At 52.4% G+C, this 24555-nt stretch overlaps 8 protein-coding genes across 8 annotated transcripts; 3 read left to right on the plus strand and 5 right to left on the minus strand.

The window, feature by feature from the left end:
* The first annotated feature begins 125 nt into the window (after window positions 1-125).
* On the plus strand, window positions 126-1784 carry dph1 (2-(3-amino-3-carboxypropyl)histidine synthase). Its single transcript, XM_025573500.1, has 2 exons — window positions 126-363; window positions 428-1784. The coding sequence occupies exons 1-2, from the start codon at window positions 213-215 to the stop codon at window positions 1588-1590; spliced, it is 1314 nt and encodes a 437-aa protein (XP_025430194.1). The 5' UTR covers window positions 126-212; the 3' UTR covers window positions 1591-1784.
* Window positions 1671-4753, minus strand: BP01DRAFT_84830 (uncharacterized protein). The gene has a single exon (XM_025580168.1). The coding sequence runs from the start codon at window positions 4591-4593 to the stop codon at window positions 1864-1866; it is 2730 nt and encodes a 909-aa protein (XP_025430195.1). The 5' UTR covers window positions 4594-4753; the 3' UTR covers window positions 1671-1863.
* Window positions 4754-7537: 2784 nt separating this feature from the next.
* Window positions 7538-8578, plus strand: BP01DRAFT_357832 (uncharacterized protein). Its single transcript, XM_025575287.1, has 4 exons — window positions 7538-7835; window positions 7900-7989; window positions 8106-8257; window positions 8325-8578. Exons 1-4 carry the CDS (start codon window positions 7786-7788, stop codon window positions 8414-8416), a joined length of 384 nt encoding a protein of 127 aa, XP_025430196.1. The 5' UTR covers window positions 7538-7785; the 3' UTR covers window positions 8417-8578.
* A 1359-nt stretch (window positions 8579-9937) lies between these two features.
* On the plus strand, window positions 9938-13942 carry BP01DRAFT_357835 (uncharacterized protein). The gene is made up of 9 exons (XM_025575288.1): window positions 9938-10350; window positions 10432-10447; window positions 10514-10536; window positions 10599-10716; window positions 10771-10870; window positions 10933-12376; window positions 12432-12528; window positions 12579-13364; window positions 13424-13942. The coding sequence occupies exons 1-9, from the start codon at window positions 10227-10229 to the stop codon at window positions 13785-13787; spliced, it is 3072 nt and encodes a 1023-aa protein (XP_025430197.1). The 5' UTR covers window positions 9938-10226; the 3' UTR covers window positions 13788-13942.
* A 1032-nt stretch (window positions 13943-14974) lies between these two features.
* Window positions 14975-16468, minus strand: BP01DRAFT_357836 (F1F0 ATP synthase subunit 5). Its single transcript, XM_025575289.1, has 4 exons — window positions 16219-16468; window positions 15518-15835; window positions 15353-15442; window positions 14975-15300 (listed from the first exon to the last, which is right to left on the minus strand). Exons 1-4 carry the CDS (start codon window positions 16384-16386, stop codon window positions 15187-15189), a joined length of 690 nt encoding a protein of 229 aa, XP_025430198.1. The 5' UTR covers window positions 16387-16468; the 3' UTR covers window positions 14975-15186.
* A 198-nt stretch (window positions 16469-16666) lies between these two features.
* On the minus strand, window positions 16667-18442 carry BP01DRAFT_321567 (Mob1/phocein family protein). The gene is made up of 6 exons (XM_025572734.1): window positions 18226-18442; window positions 17997-18165; window positions 17614-17777; window positions 17430-17523; window positions 17235-17368; window positions 16667-17128 (listed from the first exon to the last, which is right to left on the minus strand). The coding sequence occupies exons 2-6, from the start codon at window positions 18017-18019 to the stop codon at window positions 16887-16889; spliced, it is 657 nt and encodes a 218-aa protein (XP_025430199.1). The 5' UTR covers window positions 18020-18165; window positions 18226-18442; the 3' UTR covers window positions 16667-16886.
* Window positions 18443-18694: 252 nt separating this feature from the next.
* Window positions 18695-21743, minus strand: BP01DRAFT_392748 (putative intracellular protein transport protein (Sat1)). The gene is made up of 3 exons (XM_025578170.1): window positions 20950-21743; window positions 19824-20900; window positions 18695-19770 (listed from the first exon to the last, which is right to left on the minus strand). The coding sequence occupies exons 1-3, from the start codon at window positions 21476-21478 to the stop codon at window positions 18893-18895; spliced, it is 2484 nt and encodes an 827-aa protein (XP_025430200.1). The 5' UTR covers window positions 21479-21743; the 3' UTR covers window positions 18695-18892.
* Window positions 21744-22081: 338 nt separating this feature from the next.
* rrg9 (mitochondrial ribosome assembly protein RRG9) lies at window positions 22082-23178 on the minus strand. Its single transcript, XM_025579685.1, has one exon. It carries the CDS (start codon window positions 23095-23097, stop codon window positions 22177-22179), a length of 921 nt encoding a protein of 306 aa, XP_025430201.1. The 5' UTR covers window positions 23098-23178; the 3' UTR covers window positions 22082-22176.
* Between the last annotated feature and the right edge of the window lie 1377 nt (window positions 23179-24555).

Below are 24555 nucleotides of genomic sequence, written 5' to 3' on the forward strand. Positions count from 1 at the left end.
TACGTTAATAACTATTCCAGAGAAGATGGGGTGATCGCCGATCAAATGCGGAGAAGACGCCGCCCGCTGAAAAGCCCGTGACTGCCCCCCCACTTAGTCAGAATTAAATTATCCTCACCATGCATCGCATCCCATTTGAATGCGAACTAACGGTTGGAACTACAACGTGCGATACTTACAACCACTCCCACATTCATCGGTGTCTGCCCAGCATGGAGGACACGTCTCAACCACCCCCTTCTACCGCGCCTCTGCGCCAACCCAAGAAAAGATTCGTCGGACGACGCACCGCAGACGCCCAAGCACAGAAAGAGGGGTCCAACCCAAGTCCCCAAGATGTCGAATCGACAAGCATACAGAAAGGTACATATATATCCCTGCAACTACCGTCCCCTCCCTTATCTAACAATGTAATCCGCGCGCAAAGCCACCCCCCGCCGTACCCCCCGAACTCTCAACCAAGTGCCCCCCGAGATCCTCGAAGACCCCGACATCCAAGCAGCCATCGCCCTGCTCCCGCGCAACTACTCCTTCGAAATTCCCAAGACAATCCACCGGATCCGCAGCAGCAACGCCAAGCGCATCGCGCTGCAATTCCCCGAGGGTCTCCTCATCTTCGCCACCACCATCTCCGACATCCTCACGCAATTCTGTCCGGGGATCGAAACCCTGATTATGGGCGACGTGACCTACGGCGCCTGCTGCATCGACGACTACACCGCGCGGGCGCTGGGGTGCGATCTGCTCGTGCACTACGCGCACAGCTGCCTGATCCCCGTCGACGTCACGAAGATCAAAACCCTGTACATCTTCGTGGACATCAGCATCGACACCACGCATCTGCTGGCGACCCTGGAGCGCAACTTTCAGCCCGGCAAGACCATCGCCACTGTCGGCACCATCCAGTTCAACGCGACGCTGCACGGTTTGAAACCCGTGCTCGAGAAGGCCGGCTTCCGCGTCCTCATCCCGCAGATCACCCCGCTCTCGAAAGGCGAGATCCTGGGGTGCACGTCCCCGACCCTGGTGGCGGGCGAGGTCGATTATCTGTTGTACTTGGGGGATGGGCGGTTTCATCTCGAGTCGGCGATGATTCATAATCCGGACATTCCGGCGTATCGCTATGATCCGTACTCTCGGGTGCTGTCGCGCGAGAGTTATGAGCATGAGGAGATGCATACTTTGCGCCGTGACGCGATCGCCTCGGCCAGGTCGGCGAAGAAATGGGGAATTATCTTGGGGTCGCTGGGTCGGCAGGGAAATCCAAATACGATGGCGATGATTGAGAATCATTTGAAGAGCAAGGATATTCCCTTCGTGAATCTCCTGCTGAGTGAAATCTTCCCGGGCAAGTTGGGCGCCATGGCCGATGTGGAGTGCTGGGTGCAGATCGCGTGTCCCAGGCTGAGTATTGATTGGGGGTATGCGTTCCCGCGGCCGCTGCTGACGCCGTATGAGGCGTTGATTGCGCTCGGCATCAAAGAGAGTTGGGATACCGCGAATGGTGGCGTGTATCCGATGGACTTTTATGCGAAGGAGGGCTTGGGGAGAACGAAACCCAGTCAGGCGATTATGGCAGGATCGGCGTGATTTTTTCTCCTTTCGGCGTTGTTTTGCATGGTTGCCGATGAGCACTCACGGAGATCTGCTCCTGGCTACAAACCAAAACTCATGATGTATATGAACTAATCTTTGTTGTTGATTTTTGTGCATATTGTTCCTCACAGGAACAACCAAAAGCTTATGATTATAGATAGGATTTTAGAAAGCCAACTTGATATATCACTTTGGGTAAAAAGTCTACATATCGCTCCGTTGGGTGTCTAACATTACATAGAATTCTTTAGGTCGTCATTCGGCACATCATGAGCCTTTGATCTCATCGGCGCTGTCCGTCAAGGGATCGCTGGCACTGCCGCGTCGAAGCGAGAGGATGCTCTTGCTAGCCAGCTCGTCGGCGGTTCGCTCCGCTGCCCGCCATCGTGTAACCGCTTGCTCGACATCTTCAAACATCTCCAATGTGTCCTTGATGATGCCGCCTTCGTCCGGCTCGGGCACCTGTGTGCTTGCGCGGGAGCCATTGTCGCTGATCATGGGGAACCCCGGTCCGAATCCCCGCTGCGGAACAGGGTTGAACATGACCGCGTTCGCAAACATGCGGATCAGCTCCTTCTCCAGCTGAGCCGAGTTGACGATGCCCTTGGGAGGGATGACATCCTCTGTCTTCTGTAGCATCAAGACGGTGTTTTTGGAAGGAGTCCCGGTGCCAGGGGCTGGGGACTCCCCATCGCCCGCCGGTGTGCTAGCAGCTTCAGTAGCCGCAGCGACGGCCTTGCTACCCTGGTACATTACGGACTTGATGGACTTAAGATCCTGCGGTCGATAGATTAGGTCTCGATACCCGGGAGCATCGCGTTCCGCTAATGGCTTGGCAAAGATAGAAGCATGTTTGTGCATGGTAACATCGTTCATGATGGGTGCACCAGTTCGTGGAAAACTGCGCGCACACAGCACATAAGGAGTCGACTGATTAGAGTCGACGCGGCTTAGTTGATTGACTTCAGCCTGTGGAGTATCAGCCTCTTCGCTGGGGGCACGCTTGCGTTTCGGGCGTCCTCGTCCGGGTCGGCTGATGGACGGGCGTTCTGGCTCTGCGCTCTCAGGGAGGCCAGCAGGTGTACTGGGCATCTCATGCTTGACTTTGGCCTGAGATCCGCTTTCCGTGGTTGACTCGTCATCCCGCGACAACACGGACCGCCCGCGACTCCTTGATGATGCCGTACTGCGGTCTCGATCCTTCGGGGTGGGTGGTGTCAACTTGTCCCCCTTTCTCTTCCATCCAACCTTGGTGTCGGTATCGACGGCAGGTTGGCTTGGCTCTGAGCTTGTTGAATGACCCTTGCGATCCGTCCGACGTTTTAAACGACGTGGTTCCGGTTCTTCAGGGGTGGCTTCGCGGGATCCAGGCGGAGAAGGAGCCTTTTCGCTGATGGGACTGATCTCCTCCGGCCGTGGTCGATCTGGTGACCGAGGAGAATCGGGTATGCTCAGACTCAAACGCGGAGTCCTCTTCCAGGGCGTGAGTGAGCCAGTGGTGTCGATGGATGGCCGCAAAGGACGTGAGCCAGGTGGACCTGGGGCCAATGCAGCTCGCCCAGCCCCTACTGGCGTTTGGAAGCCAAGAGCTGGGGCACCCAGAGCGGGTGAGGACGCTGCTACAGGTACTGGGCCCGGAGTTGATAGGAAGGGAGCCGGTGATTGGCCTTGTTGCGTCTTGCTCTCAACGCTTGGTATAGGTTGCTGGAATGATGGAATAGGCTTCTCGAGAGGCTTATTTGACGGCTCAGGCTTGGGCTTGATAAATGAAGGTGTCGGCTGAGGCTGAGGTGTCTGGGGCGGTTGATGTATAGACCATTGTTGGAAGCTCGGCTGAGGTGGAAGACGCTGAGGAGCTGGAGTAGACGCTGTTGCTGACGAGCCCACTCTGGCAGCAGGCTTGCCAGTCGGTGTGAGTTGCTTTGGAGTAGAGACAACGTTTGGTGCGAGGTGTGGCGGCATAGGACTAGACGGTTGTCCAGGACCGAGATTTGAAGGGGTAGTGGTTGGAGTTGAGGGTGGCATTTGTGGCGGTACAAATGATACACCAACTGGCCCGGCCTTCGCAGGAGTGTTCCGGGGCCCGGTGTTGACATGCGCCGCCGGGAATGCCTTGCCATTCGGTGTTTGCGGTTGGGATGGCCGGCCCGTCGCCATCTGCGGGATGGGAGGAGGCTGATGCACTTTCTGCTGCAGTTGTGGTGGAAGCGGCTGGATTGTTCTGGCCGGGTCTTTAGGTGTCTGCCCAGTTGGTTGAGCGGGCAATGACGATGTCTGAGGTGGGTGCGACATAGCTTTTGGCGGTTGCGTAGCCGACTGCAGGTCTTTGGGTTGCGGCGCGGACTGGAGTTGAATCCTGTCCATGCCCGGCAACGGAGCCTTTGCCTGGGTTGAGATGAAAGGAGGTTGCTGAATCGGTCTTTCTTCCTTCCCATCCAGGTCCATTGGTTCTGGCGCAGGTTCCTGCTTCTTCGGGGGTGCAGTTGGCTGCTGTGGTGGGCGCATCACAGGCTCCAACTGTGCTTCACGTTCCTCCTTCTGTAACCGCTCAATCTCATTTCGGATCTCCGTGTATCTCTTCTCCTCGTTCCTGATTTCCCTCGTCACCAGCTCCTTGTACCTAGCGTACAAATGCGACACCAGAGTGGGCATCACACTGGTATGGCTCGAACCCTTCTCGGACACCCCATCTGGCTGTGGACTCATTATTTTACGCTTTTTCGGATTGGTGGGACTTTCGACATGGCGACCATTAGGCTCCTGAGCCGCGCCCGCGCCGGTTGAGTCGACACCATCTCGCATCAGCGTCGCATAGAGGTCCTCGAGGGCTTCCGGGGCGAGTCTCCCGGCATCGAAGTCGGCATTCTGGCGAATGAACGGGTTGTTGCGGAGAACATCGGATATGGACGCGAAACTCGCAGGCCGAGCATCTAAGGTAGCGAGCGACTGGAAGAAGAGAAGCGATTCAAAGGGAGTGTAAGCTGATAGAGGAGGCATCCCCCATTGCCCGTCAGATCGGCCGCCGGGGGAGAGGGATTTGGGAATGGGGGCCACGGTGATAGAGAGCTCGTTGCGTGACAGGTTGGCTCGGCAGGTTAATCCGAACGTTCACAGTCGACCGCGTTGGTAGCTTAGCCCTGTAATAAAGGGCTCTGGGTGGGTGGTACCGAACCCAGATTGATTGGTGCCTTATAAACCAGGCCAGAAATCGTGTGAGCAGGATTGGGGGGGAAGGAAAGAATTAGGGGTGCGGATTGAGACCATCCGCGCAAGGAAGGGAAAGGGGGGGAGAGGGAAGGGAGGAAAGAGTCGAAAAAATTAGGCAGAAAATCCGAGATGGAGACGCGACCGTGTCCAGTCGGGATAGGAAAAGCGTGGAACACGTAGGATTTGGGGGAGAATTTTCGATATATCCTCGACGGATGAGGTACCAAAAAGGCAGCTGGGAAGGAAAAAGGATGACAACGATGGTGGATAAAAAGGAACGGGGATGGAAGGGTTGGTGAGTGGGTGGGTGGGTGGGTGGGATGGTAGGATGGGATGGATGGATGGATGGATGCAATGGAAGGATGTCGCATCACTCACTGCACTCTCTGGTTGTCTGTCTGTCCGTCTTGTCTGTCTTTCTGCCCTCGGACTGAGGCATGCACTGCTGCTCTCCAACCAGGACTCCCGGAGATGGTGTGTGGGTCACGTGGTTCTCGGGAATGGAAGACCTGTTACGTATTGTCGGGGCAACCTACCTGCCACTGTTCAACCTCCAACAATTGTTCAATGGCAACTGCGTTATCGTTGTTCTGATCTTCATCTCAGAGATATGCCTTCCCTGCATCTTTGAAACAGAAGTGTAGTAGACAGAGCATACCAGTAGTGAGGCGTCAACAGCACAACGGATACTCATATACCTTGGATACTTAGGTAGTTCCTCCCCAGTTATACTATCGATAAGACATTTCGATTGGACCAGGCATTTGCTGGCTTATCAACTCTATCGCGCATGAGTTCACAGTAAGATCTTGAGTATACTTACTACTTACCTATCAGTATCAATATCCAGATGTACCAAGCAGTGCACGGTACCTGGCCTGGGCTTCGTAGCGCCCGCCCTGCGATACTAGCGTCGGCCCAGCCCGGGACTCTGCCCTGCACTGCTTCTTCTGGTGAACTGCTTGAAGTCATTCACATACCCTTGCACAGCTACGAGTCTTTCTCAAAGATGGCCTCTATGAATTAGTTGATCTACTGCCATGAGCTTATATTGGCACGAATCAGGTCTCCCCAGCAAACAAAGCCATGCAAGTTTGATCGAGAAGGACGCCATATTCGCTGAAGAGAACACTAGAAAGTGAGACGAATTCGTTGGGTCTATGCACTCGGATACATGCCAATCGTGCTTAGCAGAATATTGGAACCATGATGCCACTTGATCGATCCATCATCAACCATGCACAGGATACAGGTTCGCGGTCTGTTATCGTTCAGCTCTCATCTCTCATCTCTTGAGGAACAAAAAATTTCACGACTTTTCAAGCACAGTGTCACGAACCATCTGACTGAGAAGGATTCCTTACCATCTGATCAAGGACACTGTCCGCAATCACTTCTGAGTGATTTGTACTGACTGACTGAAATGTGAGTATACCCTGATAGTTGACATGCAGCAACCAATATGAAGCCAAGCAAACTCAATCTGCATATGAGTAATAGATACTATGGCAATAGCGGTTCTTCTTGATCCATGCTAGGTTTCTTTCAGGACACTGGTCGGGAAAATGACACCGGTTGTCTTCCATGATCTCAGTCGAACAACGCCGAAGAGCTCTAGATTTCCATGATCTATTTTGAGCATTGCCAACCGGACACTCTAGCGGTCTCCATATCCCAGAGTAAAAGGGGCTGTCACTTCAAGTCTAATCACTATATGTCAATACCGCTGCTTCTCCCCTTGCGAGATGCAGAAGCAACTGTGCGAGCATGGCTGGTAAAGGGGTTGGCGGGGTTGAAGCTGCCGGAAAACTTTCTCATATGGAAGCCAGTATGGGGAAGTTATTTTTACGGCCAGGAGTGACACCGGTTGTAGCATCCAGGAAGATCATCACACACATGCCGCCAACTCCGAGTTTGACCGCTGTCAGGAAGACCGCTTTGTACTGATAGTAGTTGATAGTGTGTGTAGTGATTTGAGAGGAAGTTGTGGCGGTGGCATTAAACTCAAATGGTGGGTGGCAGTACACGCAGGTTAGGGGGGAGGGAGGGGGGAGGAGTAGAGGTCACGTGAAAGGTACGAGCGGGTACAGTCTCCCGCAGTTTCAGGGGAAACTCCATCGCAATCCAACCCGTACGGAGCAATAATGAAACTAAAATTATCAAATCTCACCAACCAGACGCTCAAGACCGACTAGTGGCGAAGACCAACAGGACTATTTACTCACCTTAGTAGTTACCGGTGCCGACCATGCTAACCTTATCCGATCCAACAGAGCACTTCCCAGTCTCATCCAAGCGACTCCTCCTCTGGGTAACTATAGACTGGGGATGAACAGATGAATATCCAGCCCATCCTGGGTGATTCTTGCATGCACCACCACCACCACCACCAATAACTACTGCTTTTGGGAGTATTCCGACGTGCAGAGAGGGTCTTGCATCAGATCGCCTCTCGGACCTCCCTCTCCAGTGCCAGCCATCGTCATGCTGCCGATCGTGCTGTGTGCCCCTGTCAAGTACTTCTATGGTCACTGGATCACTCAAAACTGGTCCTTCCCCCTCCTTCATCCTGCTGACAGTGGGTAGCAAGAGAGGATTCAGCGCTTACAACTTATCTGACCGACTCTTACCTTCCTGGTCAACTGCCCGTCTCGTTCATAGCTCTCTCCCCCATTGGAGAAATTCTTTTGTTCTTCGCCGCTTCTTCGACTCCTCTTTTCTTCTCCCCTCCCCCCCATAATTTAAGGCGCAAGGCCCACCCCGTCCGTGCTATCATATCCACTTCAAACACCCCCTGTCCCGCTCTCGACGCGCGCGCTTTCCAAATAACTCTCCCCTCCAAGGCTCAGCTGCGTTTCGCATACTCCTTTTTCCTTACTTCTCCCACCCTACCCTCCAGTTGCCACAGCCCTCTCGTATCTCGCTCTTCGCAGCAACACCTCCAGCCGATCAGTCGAAACACTCGTATCCAAACCACCAACAATGTCATCGGACTCCGAACAAGAATGGAAGCCCAGCGGTCGCCCTCAGTCGTGCGTACTGCTTTGCGCTCCCCTTTTTGGTCGTAGAATATGGGCGTTAACCCAGCTATCGCAGGACCATGGCACAAGCCTTTTCGACCGCGCTGGATAGCGCCTTCTCCCTGGACACCGATGTCAACCATCTCTCCCAGACAATCGACCAAAAGTAGGTGCCACTCCAGCTCTCGATCGATGTTCATCTCGGGATCTCCTTGATTTGCAGGGGCTCGATTTGAAAACATGACTTCCCAAAAACGTAGGCTGACTGAGCGACGCCACTAGGAAGCTGCAAATGATGATCCAGACCCGCGAGCTCGAACAACTGCAAGCCAAGATCCGCGAAGCCGAAGAACGCCTCAAAGCTCGACAGTCCATGATTATGGAAACCAGAAACCCTGCAGCGCAAAGAGACGGTCGGTTTTACGGAGGCTCAGGTAAATCGAGCCTCTCGATTTATTCTCGGCAAGTCCAACGTCGCTAACATTCATCTTCGCCGATCAGGAAACACATCAGCATCGTCGTCACCCACAGAATCAGCACAGTACTCGAGTGGTGATGAACAGCCGCGACACAGCCAGGGCCGCAGTTCATGACGGGCGACTGGATGAGCCAGCATTGGTACATTAGCATCATATAATTTGGATTATGGTTTCAAGGACAGGAGAACTTGGTGGGGTTTGACTTCACTGCTACAATATTTTATATATCCTTATCGGGCGAGCATGTTTGGGAGAAATTGGGTTTTTCATGTTGCTTTTTTTTTTTTTTATTTCTTTTCTTTTCTGAACTTTGAAGTTCATTTGCACCGGCTACCAAGCTGCTGTTCTGTGCATACTTCGTCGCATGGCGGGGTCCAGCCGATGTCGGGTGCAGTATCTCTTGTTGCTTTGAGTCTATTTTCGCGCTGGGTAGCGTCGATGACCGAGCTGAGCGTGCATGCCACGATCTCACAAGGCTAGTGAGTGAGATGGATGTTTTATATTCTTCTGTGGCGGCGTCAGCTATTTGCTTTTAGCATACTTTGATAGTCAAGAAGTGGGATTTCTTCATGATCTGAATGGTTTGAGAGAGGACGGTTGAGACAGTAGAACCGGATGCTGTGGGATGCAGTTCGTCTTTGAGGGTTACAGCAGGATGGTCTATTTTTAGCCCCAACTGGTTGCACGACATTCGATCGATCAATCGGAAGAATGTGCACCTGGCTAGAATGGAGATTTGCTGTCCTTGTGCGTACTTGGACCATGTAGTTGTACATCTCTTGGAGAATGGAGACTGAGTGAGTGGTCCATGCCTGATGCGATGCGATGCCCGTGTCGATGGATGTCGATCGAGTGCCGCGCCCGACCCGACCGACAGCGCCGATCCACCGCGACAGGAGCGCTTGAACGAGTATTTCTCCCCCAACTCCTCCCTTGTCCTCTAGTCCTTGTTTTTGCTGTGCCTCACTGCCTTATCGCTTCGATATCGCCACATGTTGCCATGCTCGCCAATCATCGAATTTCTCCTTCCCACACGGCACCGTTGATCGTCACGGCGGACTTTTGAACCGTACGGCCCGGTTTTGTCATGGAGAATCCCGATCCTGAGAATATGAGGAGGTGCCTGTGCGTACAGAGTCTAGATGAGAAAGGGGATCTGGCTTGTTTGCTATTGTCCTTTAGATTACAATTTCGACTCAATGATCTTCTGCTGACCAGAAATGGGGGGAATCCAGTTCGTATCATGGATCCATCAATGTTTGACTCTGAATAGAGCATTGCCGAGTCAAATATTCGCTTCGACTGTGTATTCTTCGCTTCTGTGGAATTCTGCTAAAGACAAATGATGTCAGTGCTTTTTTTTTTTCTCTGCCCCAACCTTGGAAAACGCGGGCGAAACCCCAGAAAAAGCGCAAAGAGGCGCCCGAGCGAGGGGCCCAGACTCTGCTGTTAGCCTCTATTACACAGTACTAGTTATCACGAATTCATCACTCTGTGTGTTGTCCTGCAGCAACAAATGATTAGATAGTCGTTTGTTGACCTAATTAGTTCCTAGTAACTTACTAGTAGTCTCCTCAATTTAATATCAGGTCCAGTCAGTACCTTAGTTGCTCGCCCTGAGCTCCCGAAAAGATTCCTTGTTGTTGCTGCTGTTGCTGCTGTTGCTGCCCCTCCCCTCATCATCATCGGCTTTCCTCCTCTTGTCCCTCTCTCCCTCCCTCTCTATCTTTTCACTTACTCCAACTCCGTCATCTTCTCTCTCGACCCATTCCTAATTTATCTCTTCCTTTTTTTTCTTTCTCTCTTCTTCCTCTTTCTCTTCTACTCTCTTCCCCCCTCTCCGTATTCGTTTCTCACTGCCATTTCCCCTTCCGTGGTAGATTCCCCTAATCTACTACTCGTTGGGTGTTCAATCGACGCCACCATGGTTCTCATCGACAAGCATTCCTACGAGTCCCGCGAGGAAAGACGGCTCAAGGAAGATCGTGAGCGCACTCGCTACTGGAAACGTTGGGGTCCCTACGTGGCGGAGAGACAATGGGCTACTGGTATGTGCCTCTATCGATGTGGAGGCTGGGAGATTTCACATGAGCTAACGCAATGACCTCATTATCGTTGCCGCCCCGCAGTTCGCGAAGATTACTCGTAAGTTTTACAAACTGCAACCAGTATCATCAATGGGTCCATGATTGACTGATTTCGTGCCTTTAGTGAAAATGGAGATGCCTGGAGCTGTAAGTTGTGCTCACTGCATCCATAACCACCACTGAGGACACCAAGCTGAACCCGTTTCTAGACTTTTCCCACGACCATGCGCGGTCTCGGACCTATCGCTGGGGTGAGGATGGTATTGCCGGTGTATCCGACACCCACAATCTGCAAAATATCGCTTTTGCCTTCTGGAACGGGAAAGAGTACGTCGTGCTCAATTTGTGATGGCGACGATCATTGCTCACTTTCACTTCTAGCGACTTTCTCAAAGAGCGCCTGTTCGGTCTATCGAACCCCCAGGGAAACCATGGCGAGAGTGTCAAGGAAGCCCATTTTCACCTCGATAACACCCCGACGGTAAGAACTTTCCACTGCCGAGTGGTCGGACCTAGTGGTTTCTAACACGACTGCGCGCTTAGCACTCTTACATGAAATTCCTTTACAAGTACCCTCAGAAGAAGTTCCCTTACGAGGAACTCGTCGAGGAGAACGCGCGGCGGGGAAAGGAGGATCGCGAGTACCAGATCCTCGATACTGATGCCTTTGACGAGAACCGTTACTGGGATATTTTCATTGAAACTGCGAAAGAGGATGAGGATGAGGAAGAACTCCTCTTCCGCATCATCGCTTACAACCGTGGACCTGAGCCAGCACACTTGCACATTATTCCGCATGTGTGGTTCCGCAATACCTGGAAATGGGGCTACGAGGAAAAGACGGAGAAGCCGTCTGTGGAGAAGACTTATCCTTTGATTGCGAAGACCAAGCATCACAAACTCGGCGAGCGCTACGTGCGGTTTTCTCCGTCTCCGTCCGTGACTGGGGAGGAAGATGTGATCCCTAAGTTGCTGTTCACCGAAAACGAGACAAATAACGAATTCCTCTACAAGACCGCGAACGACCAGCCTTATGTTAAAGATGCCTTCCATCGTCACATTGTCAATGGCGAGAAGGGTGCAGTCAATCCGGAAAACAAGGGAACCAAATTTGCTGCCTGGTACGCCTTTGATGAGGGCGAGGGTGTTCCTCCCGGCGAGTGCGTGGTGGTTCGTTTTCGATTCTCTCGCCGCTTGGAACCGTTCATCGATGAAGAGGTGCTGGATGATGTGATCGATCAGCGCAGAAATGAGGCCGATGACTTCTACTACCACATCAGTCCTCTGCCCATGAGTGATGATTTGCGAAACATCCAGAGACAGGCGTTTTCTGGGATGATGTGGAACAAACAGTTTTACCATTTCGTGTGGGACCAGTGGTCAAATGGTGATCCTGCTATGATTCCACCCCCACCCGGCAGGAAGCACGTCCGAAATCAGCAATGGAAACACCTGTACATGGAGGACATTCTGTCCATGCCTGATTCGTGGGAATATCCGTTCTTCGCAGCTTGGGATACTGCGTTCCACTGTATTCCGCTTGCAATGATCGACCCGGAGTTCGCGAAGAAACAGCTGGACATTCTCACTCGCGAGTGGTACATGCATCCCAATGGTCAGCTTGCAGCCTATGAGTGGAACTTTGGAGACGTGAACCCCCCTGTTCATGCATGGGCGACTTTCCGGGTCTTCAAGATTGAGCGTAAGATGTACGGACGGCAAGACCTCGATTTCTTGGAGCGCGTGTTCCAAAAGTTGTTGCTCAATTTCACATGGTGGGTCAACCGAAAGGACTCCGATGGGAAGAATGTCTTTGAGGGTGGCTTCCTGGGTCTGGATAACATCGGACTCTTCAACCGTTCCGAGCCTCTGCCTACCGGTGGTGTGCTGGAGCAGGCGGATAGCACAGGATGGATGGCCTTTTACTGCTTGTGCATGTTGAACATCGCTCTGGAGCTGGCCAAGCATCGGAGGATTTATGAGGATAGTGAGTGGCTCGGCTCCACCTCGCCCATTTGCTGGCTAACAAGTGATGATGACAGTTGCCTCCAAGTTCTTTGAGCACTTTATTCTGATTAGTGATGCGATGACTTTCCGGTCAGGTGGTCAAGAATCATCTCTCTGGAACGAAGAAGACGGGTAAGTGGTATGACACCCGGTAGTCGGAATGATTTACTTAGACTTCACAGGTTCTATTATGATGCGATCTCCTACGGTGACCCCTGGACTCAGCAGCTTCCTGTGCGGTCTCTGGTCGGGTTGATTCCTCTCTATGCCGTTCTTACACTGGAGCCCGAGTTGATCAACAAGTTCCCCTCCTTCAAGAAGCGCTTGGAATGGTTCGTTGAGAACCGCCAGGATGTGGCGGAACGCAACATTGCAAGCATGAAGCACCGCGGTAAAGATGAGCGGCTCCTCCTGGCACTGGTGAGCAGAGACCGCTTGGAGAAGATTCTCAAGCGCATGTTGGACGAGACCGAATTCTTGTCGGAGCACGGCATCCGGTCCATGTCCAAGTATCATGGGGAGCACCCCTACTCGATGGATGTTAACGGCCAGACGTTCCGAGTCAGCTATGTCCCAGGAGACTCAGACAGCGGGCTATTCGGAGGTAACAGCAACTGGCGTGGACCGGTATGGCTGTGCGTCAACTTCCTGCTCGTCGAGTCGTTGTTGCGTTTCTACATGTTCTATGGCGATTCCTTCAAGGTCGAATGTCCGACCGGCTCCGGCGAGTACATGCATCTCGGCCACGTCGCTGAAGAAATCCAGCACCGGCTGCAGCATCTGTTTGCGCGGAACGACGAAGGCCGCCGCGCGGTGCACGACGGATCCGATCTTCTCGACTTTGACGAGCACTGGAAGGATTACATGTGGTTCCATGAGTTCTTTGATGGAGACACTGGGCGCGGTCTCGGAGCATCTCACCAGTGTGGATGGACTGGATTGATCGCCAAAATCATTCATGACACAGGGTACGTCCCATCCATGCTTTATCGCTTCGTAATGTTCCACCAGCTGACCAAACTACTAGTATCAACTGCCGTCTTCCCCAGACGCCCCGCACCCCGCATGCAGCAGCATCGCACTACTTTGACGATGTCTTCACGCGATTCTCCCGTCCACGGGGCAGCCGTCGTCCCAGCGTGCGCCGTTCGTCCACCACCCGGTCGATCGGCAACCGGAGCGACTTCGAGTCCACTCTGTCGGGGCGCGAGACCCCGGCGCCTGAGACTGTCCTTGACGAAGACGACAGCAAAGTTGAGACCGACCTCCAGAACGAGCACGTCCACAAATACGTCGAAAGCCAGCTACAGCGCGTACGAAGCCAAGCCTCGATTGGGGCGTACGAGGATGAGTTTGAGACGCAGGCGGACCATGCCCCTAATGGACATTGATATTGTGTATGAGGAGGTGTGAAATCGGAGGAATGGTTAGAGTAGATATTTGTCACACCAGTGTTTCATTGGAGAATGTTAGAAGCGGATATGTAGCTGTGGAATATTTAGAGCGATCATGGTAATTTTTGAATGCATTTGGTTGAGATGAGCGATGAACGTCTGCTGGGTGCTAAATTGTTATGCACTGCACTGATGGTACTGATGGTATCTGACTGACTGCCGGCTGTTGTGGTATACATATTCCGAAGGACATGCTGGTGAAATAGATCACCGTCAATCTGCAGTGGCACTGATAAGTAAGTTACTTGCCTTAATCATCGGAATCCTCCCCATGCTCGAATTATCAACTGGAATACGAACACATACACGCCTTCCACTCCGCACCTGAACAAGGAACATCATCATGCATATCACGCAGGATACACTGCAGCACCAAATGCATCCTTGACTAGCTTCAACCTAGTTTTACAGTACAATATATATACCTACAGTACAGGACCTATGTATGTATGTATGTATGTATGTATGTATGTAGATCTGATTTTGGTATTGTAAGTAGGGATTTTGAATATTGTCAATACTAATCAATCAGACGGGTTGACCTTCAATAATCGCTACTAAGTCCAATTTTAGTTGAGTCTTGTATGCCAACTTAACAACTAATCATCATACCAATCTGGCGTGTAAACTCATCAGATGATGGAATAAGGAAATGTAACTATATGTAGTAGTACTATATGTACATATCAGTCTGTAATATATATCTGTGCATCGATCCATTAAACTTCAAATTAGTCAATAACGATAAGACGAGAGAAAGTGCAGTGAAATTTCACGAGCAGATATGAAAGTCTTCAGTACATGGCATGGGGGGATTTGAAGCTTGAGACTCGGCTTACTGTGTATCATGCCAGATGCTGCTAGTAGGTCTAACCTGTTTGAAAGCAATCAGGTTTTTCGGGCAGTGTGCCGTCGAAGGACTCCCGCTCCAGGAACTTCCTTGTTTATCTGTAGCTGAAGCGTGAGATAACCCAAATATCCGCCGATCACAACACAAACACAGACCTACGGCCTACATCTCTACATCTCAGATAAAACCCCTCTTCTCCCCTCACCTGGACCAAATCGCTAATAGCGCACCGATCCAGACAAAAGTTCTAAGCAACCCAGAAGAAAGAAAGAGATAGCGTGGAACGTGTTTAAGTTAGGATACATTTATCTGACGAATTTATAGGAGAAAGAGAAGGGGGTGGTTTAGACGGGAGGGAACGGGTTTGTAGGGATGGGAAAAGGGGATATAGTTATGTGCTGATGGAAGGATTTTCCTCGGGGACAAGACACCAAGTCATCCTAGTCAACAACAATTCGAATTTTCTTCATGTTCCGAGAAAGAAATTTACAAAGCATCGGTGAGGGCCTTGTTGAGCTTAGCGATCTTGGAGGAAACGCTGAGGTCAATGGTGCGGTCACCGATTTCGACGACGAGTCCGCCGATCAGGTCGGGGTTGACCTATTCCTTATGTCAGTATGTACCGCTGGTTGAGGGATAAAAGAGGCAGTACCTTGGAGACAACCTTGAGCTTCTTGCCCTGGCTGAACTCGGACTTGGAGACGGCCTTCTCAAGACGGTTGAGGGTCTTGGTATCGAGCTCCTATCCATTGGGTTAGTGTTCCGTCTTTCTGTGTCTGATTCATAATCCAAGATGACTCAAGGAAAGGCAACGCACCTGAGCGCTGGTGATGCTCAGCTCAATCTCACCACGGTGAGCGCCCATGAGGGTAGCGAACTTCTCGCAGACACCCTCCAGCAGACCCAGACGGTTGTTCTCGGCCAGAGTGGCCAGGAAGTTCTTGAGGATCTCGGCCTTGTCGGCGCCGCCGGCCACCTTCTGCAGCTCCTGGACAATCTGCTGCTTGTCGGCGACGGAGAGGGTAGGGGCGTTGAGGATCTCGGTCAACTTGCGGTCGGCCTTGAGGGTCTGGCTCAGGTTGCCCAGGGCCTTGGCGGTCTGCTCCAGAGCGGCGGACTTGGCCGAGGCAGTGTACTGTTGCAAGGGGTAAATTGGGTCAGCGGATCGATCCTGAAGAACCAGATTTGTTCTGTAACCAAGCTGAGGAGTAGTTTTTATGAGTGGTAGGAGAAGGGCAGGGTTTTTTGAAGCAATTGTCGCTGATGTGGTTTCCTCCCTTGGTTCGGTGAGTGCCGTCCGAGTCGTATGTTTGCGCAGAAGTTCGAGTGACCAATCTATCCATGTTGTTGGTGTTCGGTGTTGACTCTTTCGCCCTCAACTGTAGTCGAGTTGGAAAGGGCGCGCGCACAGCCCGTTGTTCCGAGTGCGGAGGAAACATCACAGCAACGAAGTGGTTCAAACCCCAACCCATTCTCCATCCCACCCACAGAAACCGTACTTATATTGCATATGCATACCAGAGCAGTGGCATAGGTGCCGTCAACGCCGAAGAGGGACACCGGGGGCTTGACCTCCTGGGCCGGGGTGGCATAGGTGCGAAGACCGTTGAGGGCGGCAGTGCGAGGAACGGTGAACTGCTGGGCGGAGGCACGGAGGCCGACACGGGCGAGACGAACGGAGAACATGGTGAGCGATTGAAGATGACCTCGAGGGGGGGGCGGGGAGAAGCCGGGGTGGAGAGGATGCGAGAGAGAAAGTAGAGGTTCGTCGATGGACTTGCTCTGGGATGGCGTCTCGAGGTTCGGGCCAAGTTCAGTTCCTGCCGGCTAGGGTGGTCACGTGAGCTCCCGCACACGCCGGGTTTTCGGCTATTCTTCGTCACTATAACCAAGTAACTACTGCGGAGTACTCTTTAACCATATTCTCTTATTCTGTGCAGCACATCAGCCGTGGCTGGTAGGCGGGGGGACATAATTGAAATCCTGCCTGATCTCATACACAAATTACACACGAGAACGAAATAGAAGAAAAGGCGGCAATGCCATAAGATCGATATTCTCCAGCAAACCAGAACAACGCCGGACGGCCTCTACGGGCTCCGAAATGTACCCTTTTACGAATGTGCCTTGACACCAGAACGCCTAAGTCCCGCCGTCATCCTCTCGTGTTTCCGAACATCCGCGCATCAGTCACTGCGCAGCATACTGTCCACCAGATCGCCCAAAGGCCCCCAGAAATCCTTCCCACTCGCCAAGCGATGCTCGTCGATGAAAAGTACGTAATGTTTGAAGCTGGTGTTCAGGTGCGGTTCGAGGCCGAGATGCACAACCACCGGGTAGTGGTGACAGTAAATGTGAGCATACACCCGGTACATGCGCTTGTAGATCTGTCGCACCAGACTGGGGAACGCTTTGGGGAATGGGACACCTGTCGTGGTTTCCACATGTTAGCGCCACGCTTATATCGTCATTCGCAACGTAGCGAAAAAAAGAGAGCCGACAAAATTGTCCCTCCGTGGCTAGGCAGCACGTACCCAGTCTGCTTGGAAAGATCTGTTCGTTGTCGACACTGCTCTGCACCCAGCTCATCAAATGCTCGATATACTCGGGCGCTGACATCTTGGTCGGTCGCTTGAAGTTCTCCGAATCCTGCCAGAGGTACTCGAACCTATCGCGCATCTCCGCGTCAGCTCTGGATTCACCCCACAAATAGTCTGGGGTCTTCATACTCATCGGTCGCTTTCATTTCCGGGCATGATTGCGGCGAGCAGAATTCTGTAATCGCGCCATACAGTAGATTAATCTGGTTGTAGAAGTCGACAACTGCGAGGACAACAGCAGGTTTGCATCAGTACAAAGGTCCTCCTCCCGCAGTTACAAATATGCCGCCTAGTTGGTGTATGTAGTACCTACCGTTCACAGCCAACCATTCATTCAGGTCTTCACCCTCGGGCAGTTTCACAGCTTTTCTCAGACTGCCGCTGCCGAGCGTCGCTTCCGCAAATTGTCGCAATTGGTAACTGGTGGTGCCCTTGGCGGCCGACCGCGGCTTGAAGGGCGCGCGAGTGCGGGCATTGCTGAGAGGTGTTAGTCCACAGGGATCATTTTTCAGCGCCAACACCGCCGGAGACAGGTACGAGGGTGGTTCAGAGAGCGGAGCGCGGGAGGTATGAACGGTATTGTGGGGGTAGACAGAAGGGACAAGAGGAAGAGGGGGTAGAGGGCGCCGAGAAGCCGTCGGCGTCGGCTGGGCAGCAGATGAACCAGCAGAGGGCCGGGGGTGGATGGGGACAGACATTGTGGTGATGAAGGATGCCATCGCCCTCGTTCGAAACTGAAGAGGTTCTCTCTCGGGCCAGATAAAGACTGCGCCGACTGTTTTGACCGTCGGAAGCCGGAGGACTGCCTGGAATTGTTGCTTCGGTGGCGGACGGGATCTATGGTGTTGGTGGGAGCAGAATGCGCCTACATTCCCATGCCAGACAGTTAGTGATTGCGCATGGGGATGGAGGGGGTGTTTCTCACTGGCTCGGGCAAGGGTTCCGGGTCTGGAGCGCAAGAGTCCCTCGCAGGCGCGGTCAAGGCGAGATTGTGGGCGTGTGAGCTTGAATGCGTGACAAGTGGGCGAGAATGAGAGGGTAGGAGGAATGGGGAAGAGGAACAGTAAGAGAAACAGTAAAGAGTAAGTAAGAAAAGAAGGAGGAAGAGGAGAAGAAGAAGAAGGAGGATCAGCGATTCGATCCGGACCCGACCAGATCGGATGAGGCGCAACCCACTACTAATAAGTAGGTAGGTATAAATTGGCTGCAGGGGAGCGTGCGCATGGATTGACTAACTTAGACTACGGCATAGATATTGACTACACTACCTTCTTTCGACTAAATCTATACAACACTATCTATAGATTGCAAAAGTAGACTACTAGTTATGTACTACTACCAACGACTGACTTGCTCCACGCTTCCCACCAGCTGAACCATGGATGCTGCAGTCTCCCAACTCCCAAGTAGTCAAACGCCCCGTCCGTTGCCCCGGTGATCCCATCGGGCCGCAAGGAAATGCTCATTATAATGAGCTTGCAGGGAAGATTCCTCCCATTACGTCGTTTGGGTCTAAGGAGAATCTCGCAATCCTAAAGGGCGACGTCATACAATCATGGAATTTTCTCATCTGGTGGTCACTAGAGCTTATTTCAGATAGCGTATCCTTCATTTTCTTCTGGCAGCCGTTCTCGGACCGTCTCTCCGTAGATCGTGATCGGAATGGCAATCTCAAAGGACTCGCACCCAAGATTTTCCAAGGCGGACATGATCTGTCCGCGCTCGTCTTCAGATACCACCTCTAACAACCGCGATCCCGACGGCGCTAACCCATCGGGCGCGTTGCTGGTGACGAACTCAAAACGAAGTTCCCATTCATGATTTACTCCTGTGGTCAGGATCGTGGGTGTCGCGGAGACCGGAATCGCCGGACTGAAGACCACGCGCGTCGCATAGAGCGTGTTTTCAAAATACGAGGCATGGACCTTGCGAGTCGCACGACGGATGCTCGCATTCGATCGAAGGGCCAGACCCGGGGCAACCCGCTCAGAACTCTCCAGGGTGGCTCGTAGAGCGAAGCAAGGAACTGCAGCATCCGTAAAGTTGACGGTCGCTATGATTGTCTCGCCTAGTCGATGGGCTGGGCGATTCAGTACAACCACCGCAATTCGACGCCCATTGCGGGCGATCTCGAACCGATTGGGGCTACGAGAAGTGTTGAGCGCTTGATTGCTCCGAAGGATGGCGAGATCGATCGCATCCTTGCAGGACAGTCGGCCGGCTGCCGGATCGTAACTTGCTCGTTGCTCTGAAGAAGCTCCGGGTGGGTGCAGCGAGTTGTTACGGGAGGCTTTTTCAAGGATATCGTCCACGTATGACAGGAATTCCGGGGCCGACGTCCAAGTGGGCCCGCTAATGCTTTTGGACTTCACAATTGGGGCTGGATTCGTGCCAACTCTCTGTACCCGGGCTTCGTCCCGGAGCAGTACATACGGGCTCATCAAATCATGGCCCATGATATCTCCTTTCCCTGCAACAAAAGTCAACTCCCCGGTTCCTGATTTCTTGGTGCATCGCACTTACCGTTCACCCCGCTAAATACACGGAAAGGTATGCTGATGCGATTTACCCGCTGCGGCTCGTTACGACTACTCGGCCTTTGCGTGCCGATGACCAGGTTGTAGGATATCTTGATCGCTTTGCCCTTATGACTGGCTGGCAGGCCGCTCGGCAGAGTGAATGAGAATGAGTAAGATTGCTCCTCTCCAGGCGCCAGTCGCAAATCCACAAAAAGAAGCGACTGCGTGGTGGAAAGTAGGGGTATCGAGCGGGATGACGAGACGCCCCGCATATCCCGCAAGCCATCCAGTTCGTTGTTTGAGAGGAGGCCACTGAGAGACTCCTCAATTGCGTTCCACTTGAAAGCACCCCAGAAGCCACCACTTTTACGACTCTTCTCTTCGTTTGCGGCCGACTTCCCACTGGCCATAGCAGCTCCGCTTCCCAATCCCCCGACCACACCTTTCCGCTTGACTTCCTCGAAGTACGACTGGTGAATCAGAGAACCGTCCACTGTAAACGAAGCGCTGATCTGCGCATAGCCCATGAGCAGTGTCTGGCTGTGAGGTGAAAGCCCCGGCGATTCCATGCTAGACACATGTCGTGCATGACGCGAGACGATAGGCGGGCGCGGCACTGTTGCGGAGTAGTTTGTGTACTCAGATTGCAGAGTCTCCGAGGAATTGTCGCTGATTGAGTTGAAATCTCCGCTACTTCTGTGGCTCCCAGCCAGGCTGGAAGTTGACATGATCTTTGTGAGTTGCGGCAGATGAGCTGGCGCCGTGAATACTGGCGGCTCTTTCCCATGGAGCTTAGGTGCAGCGGGGTCCTCTTCGATTGGGGATGTTAACGTTGATACGCCTGTATAGCTATTCGTATCGGCTGCCGGTGACGGCGGGAATTTGAACTCTATCGGTGATAGTGGAGGGCGACGCGCGGGCGTACGAGGGGGCTCAATTGCTCGATTAGGATTATAAATGTTCGAACCTCGACGACTGGTGTCATCCGGACCGTCGATGTCGATTCGGGGGTTCCCGGTAGATGTATGAATCGGAGACTCTGTAGGTAGGAAGCTGCGAACGGGACTGCGTCCACCTGCAACTAGAAGCTCTCAGCATTGCACTTATGACTTTCTAACAGTATCAAGTACCTTTTGGTGATTGATCCTCATATGCTTCATATCTCCTTGGCAAGACTTGTAAACTCGCCGCGCGTCCATGGCCCCTCGGTCGTGGCCGGCTGAATTGTGATGATGTTCGGGGTGTTGGCTCGCCGGTGCCTTCGCTATCAATGGAGAGTATAGAGACTGATCTTTTATGCTTGCCGTTGGCGGCTGAGCTATTACGAGGCGTGGACGGAGGCGGGAAGCTGTGTGAACCGATCAACGGCGAGCTCACCGAGGAAGAAAGGCGGTGCGACGGACTTTTCTTAGTTGCCGTTGAGTAGGATCGGCGGTGCGGACTGAAGAAGAATTTCTGAGGCGATTTCAGCGAGAAGAATGATTCGGAATGGGTGCTTGTAGCTCGAGATGTTTGTCTGTGATGTGAGTTCGGACCCCCATGACGGGGTTCCACGTTCGTCTCCGCGACGTTCTTGAAGGTGATTGTGCATTCCACATCTTCCCCCGCAAATATAGTCTGGTCTTTCCACTTCACGAAGACTTGGATGTCTGATGGCATGGCGGCGACCGCCAGATTCCCATGTGGCTGTGGGTGGGTGCGCGCAATTAGAATCAGAAGGAGGAAGCTCGGGGTAGTGGGTTGGTGGGTACCAGCCGCCACCTAAAGGGAAGAAACTCCGGGATTAACGTGCCGGGAAAGATATGGTACCCGTGAGTGATGATCTGATGTTCACCAACTAGGGCAATGTGTCAGATTGCAGAGGACATAGTGGTTGAAGGGTGGATGGAAGAAAAGAAAGGAAGTGGGTGAGCTTAGCCCAGCGATCCGGTCCGGTCCATAAGGTTCCTGGCGGCGGCGGCGGAGGAGGAGGAGGAGACGGAGGTCTAGCCTAAGCAAGTCCCTGGAAAGTGTACATACGCATCCATGTGGTCGCTCTGCCCGACCTTAGTTCTTAGACCTGTGACAATTAAACATGCGCAACGTGCAAGCAGAAAATCTCAACCTCGGCATCAATTGAATGTCGACTATCATCACTGCACTCGTGGGGTTGCCAATTCAATACATTTCCACCTATTGTTTAGAGCGAGCTTGAATCACTAAGAGCATATGCGCTATGAAAGATGATATATCCTTCAGTTCATGTTTAGAAAGATAAATTAACGCTCATTCATGCGCCGCCTTTGTCTCAACCCTGATTATACATGATGCAATGCTATGATACAGTATTGGACCTCAACAATTCACAGCAAGTTTCCCTATGGCTTGTCATCCTCGGCCTTGGGTTCGTAGAGGAGATTTTGTGAGTCTTGGTATTTCTCTGTGGCCTTCGTTCTCGGTCGTAGGCCAAGCTCGGCCATGTGAGCCCAGATACGATCGTGTCGTCTCTCCCATCGTTTACGCCGATCTTCCATTTCCGTCTCTGATGCCCGCCATTTGCTCTTCAAGATCCGTCTGATGGCCTCTGGCGAGACCTTGAACTGCTCCGCGAGGACAGGAGTTGTGAACTGGTCTGGTGCCATTTGGTGCAAGTGTCGAATTCCTTCCATCGCGTCGGGAGAAAGCTTCTTAGGTGGATTCCATCCTTCTTTGAATTTTTCTTTCAGAGCGGCTTTCTGTATTTGCCAATGTTCCTTCTTCTTGGGTGGACCCGTGCTTTTGATAGCATCCCTCCACGTCTTTGGTTTCGCTTCCGAGGACTTTGGTTTCTCTTCCGTGCCGTTTGATTCTGGTTGGTCGCCGCGTGCATCGCTTTTGTTGCGGGTACCCTTCGTTGTCTCTCGACCGGTCTTGCCGGTGTGCACCCGTCGTTTGGAATAGGGTCGCTTGTTCTTGAAGGAAGACTCTGATGCGTTTACGTCGGACGCGGAATGATCTGTGGTTCGGTCGCCACTTTCATTCTTTGCCGACGGAATCGCAGAAGTTTTGTCATTTTCATTCGGAATGTTATCGGGTATATCGCTAGACGAAAGCAGAATTGAAGACTGATGTATTTGGACTTGGTGGGTGGTGCTGAAATCGCGTTGAGCGCCGGGTCTGCGATAGGCCAAAGGCCTTATCAAGACTGATCTCCGAGGCTCGGAAAGACGATGGGCAGAGGTAGCAAGGTCTGACTGAAAGACTTCACGAAGCAGAGATGAGAGCGGCGTTCGGGTCGAAGATGCTCCTAGATACCACATGATGATGGCTGGCTTTGGATGGCTTGCGAAGATTGACGAAGGCAAAAAAAAAAGCAACCAGAGAAAATGATTGTTGCGCACATGAAAATCCCGTGGGAGACTTCATAGAAAACGAGGCTAGAACAAGTTACGCTCCCGCGGGTCATGTGACGGGCCAGCATACAACCACTGACTCAGTATTGACCATCCACCATCCACTCTCCACTCTCCATCTACGGAGTACACTGTCCGGAAGACAAGCAGTCTGGAGAGTCCCATAATTCTAAGCTCCCATGAACCTGAAATTTGCCCACCCCTCAGACTATAATGACTGACTCACCAGCGACAAGCAAAGAATATGCGATATGTGCGAATCAGCAGACCCCTTGATTCAGAGCGGAGTTCATACTCCTTGTCAGTGGTCCTGAGGACAACAAAGACTGCCTCGCAGCCTGCAGGATCCGAAACCTAGCCAGCGCATCTCAGCCAGTGCAGTGTGACAAAAAGTGAAGCAGAAATTCAATCTCGAAAAGATAACAGTATGCGTCATGCTACCCAGCTCCAGCGTGAAGCAAGCAATGTTCTTCGACGGTAGCGCAGCAATGGATGATTCGACCACTCAACTCAATATGTTCACTTATAGAGCAAGACCATGGTACTGCATATCTAGGATAGGAAGCTCCGTATTTCCTGTCCATTGGCTTCCTTCCCCTCGAACATTGAAGGTTAACAGCTCACGACAACCCCGAATGAAAGGATGAATTGGGTGCTGAAGTCAGAAAGGGCGCCATTCCCAAGGGTGGATGTTCTCCCCCCACAGGCCGGGGCCACTAAACGTCTGCCCTGTGGACATGAATAGATGTGATCTCCCCGCTTGCCTATCGCTTAGGTGTCGACTCTCGTCTGAAATAGATCCCTTAGGTCCAGTGCCTTGGACGGCAAGGAACCACTCATCAAACGGGCCTTCTGTCTTCATACATACTGCCTCCTACTCCTTTCCTCATTGCTGCAGGTCCCGGACGATCAGACGACGGAGAGATCGCCCATCGCCGGGCGCTCATTTTAGCTTCCCGCGCTAACAACCCAAGGGTTCGTCCGTCATTTTTCGGCTCTCCGCTCGGCGTGGAAAGAGGAGCTACAGTGTTTACCCTGCCTCACATTCTTCTTCCTGTTCGATCCTCAATTCAGCTATTCTCACTCTTTCTCTCCTCTCTTCAGTCGTTTGTTCAAAAATTTTTTCCCTTTCTTCTATTATTCTTAGCTTCTTAATACCTTACTTTCTTCTTGTCGCTCTTTTATTGACCGTTTAGACCGTGGCTTGATCGTGACTTGTTCGCCCCTTCGTTCCCTCCAAGCTCCGCCGCCGCCGCCTTTGATTTCCCCTCCTCTCCAGCCTCTGCGCACCCGACCACTTGCTCCGACCAATCTTTGTGCCTCGCTTCTTCAACTCGAGACGTTCTCGCATTGACAAAATCTATT

Source organism: Aspergillus saccharolyticus (assembly GCF_003184585.1).
Source record: "Aspergillus saccharolyticus JOP 1030-1 unplaced genomic scaffold BP01scaffold_21, whole genome shotgun sequence".
Lineage (NCBI taxonomy): Eukaryota > Fungi > Ascomycota > Eurotiomycetes > Eurotiales > Aspergillaceae > Aspergillus > Aspergillus saccharolyticus.

Excerpts from the sequence above, each read along its gene's own strand:
- BP01DRAFT_84830 (XM_025580168.1), bottom strand. The coding sequence starts at position 4,593 with ATGCCTCCTCTATCAGCTTACACTCCCTTTGAATCGCTTCTCTTCTTC.
- dph1 (XM_025573500.1), top strand. The coding sequence starts at position 213 with ATGGAGGACACGTCTCAACCACCCCCTTCTACCGCGCCTCTGCGCCAA. Across the intron at positions 364-427 it reads ATCGACAAGCATACAGAAAG|CCACCCCCCGCCGTACCCCC; the intron begins GTACATATATAT and ends CCGCGCGCAAAG.
- BP01DRAFT_357835 (XM_025575288.1), top strand. The coding sequence starts at position 10,227 with ATGGTTCTCATCGACAAGCATTCCTACGAGTCCCGCGAGGAAAGACGG. Across the intron at positions 10,717-10,770 it reads GCCTTCTGGAACGGGAAAGA|CGACTTTCTCAAAGAGCGCC; the intron begins GTACGTCGTGCT and ends TTTCACTTCTAG. Across the intron at positions 12,377-12,431 it reads TCGGAGGATTTATGAGGATA|TTGCCTCCAAGTTCTTTGAG; the intron begins GTGAGTGGCTCG and ends TGATGATGACAG.
- rrg9 (XM_025579685.1), bottom strand. The coding sequence starts at position 23,097 with ATGTGGTATCTAGGAGCATCTTCGACCCGAACGCCGCTCTCATCTCTG.
- BP01DRAFT_392748 (XM_025578170.1), bottom strand. The coding sequence starts at position 21,478 with ATGCCATCAGACATCCAAGTCTTCGTGAAGTGGAAAGACCAGACTATA. Across the intron at positions 20,901-20,949 it reads TGAGGATCAATCACCAAAAG|TTGCAGGTGGACGCAGTCCC; the intron begins GTACTTGATACT and ends GAGAGCTTCTAG. Across the intron at positions 19,771-19,823 it reads TGTATTTAGCGGGGTGAACG|GGAAAGGAGATATCATGGGC; the intron begins GTAAGTGCGATG and ends CTTTTGTTGCAG.
- BP01DRAFT_357836 (XM_025575289.1), bottom strand. The coding sequence starts at position 16,386 with ATGTTCTCCGTTCGTCTCGCCCGTGTCGGCCTCCGTGCCTCCGCCCAG. Across the intron at positions 15,836-16,218 it reads GCACCTATGCCACTGCTCTG|TACACTGCCTCGGCCAAGTC; the intron begins GTATGCATATGC and ends CCCTTGCAACAG. Across the intron at positions 15,443-15,517 it reads TGAGCATCACCAGCGCTCAG|GAGCTCGATACCAAGACCCT; the intron begins GTGCGTTGCCTT and ends CCCAATGGATAG.
- BP01DRAFT_357832 (XM_025575287.1), top strand. The coding sequence starts at position 7,786 with ATGTCATCGGACTCCGAACAAGAATGGAAGCCCAGCGGTCGCCCTCAG. Across the intron at positions 7,836-7,899 it reads CCCAGCGGTCGCCCTCAGTC|GACCATGGCACAAGCCTTTT; the intron begins GTGCGTACTGCT and ends CAGCTATCGCAG. Across the intron at positions 7,990-8,105 it reads TCCCAGACAATCGACCAAAA|GAAGCTGCAAATGATGATCC; the intron begins GTAGGTGCCACT and ends CGACGCCACTAG.
- BP01DRAFT_321567 (XM_025572734.1), bottom strand. The coding sequence starts at position 18,019 with ATGGCATCCTTCATCACCACAAT. Across the intron at positions 17,369-17,429 it reads GAAATGAAAGCGACCGATGA|GTTCGAGTACCTCTGGCAGG; the intron begins GTATGAAGACCC and ends GATGCGCGATAG. Across the intron at positions 17,129-17,234 it reads GATCTTTCCAAGCAGACTGG|GTGTCCCATTCCCCAAAGCG; the intron begins GTACGTGCTGCC and ends AAACCACGACAG.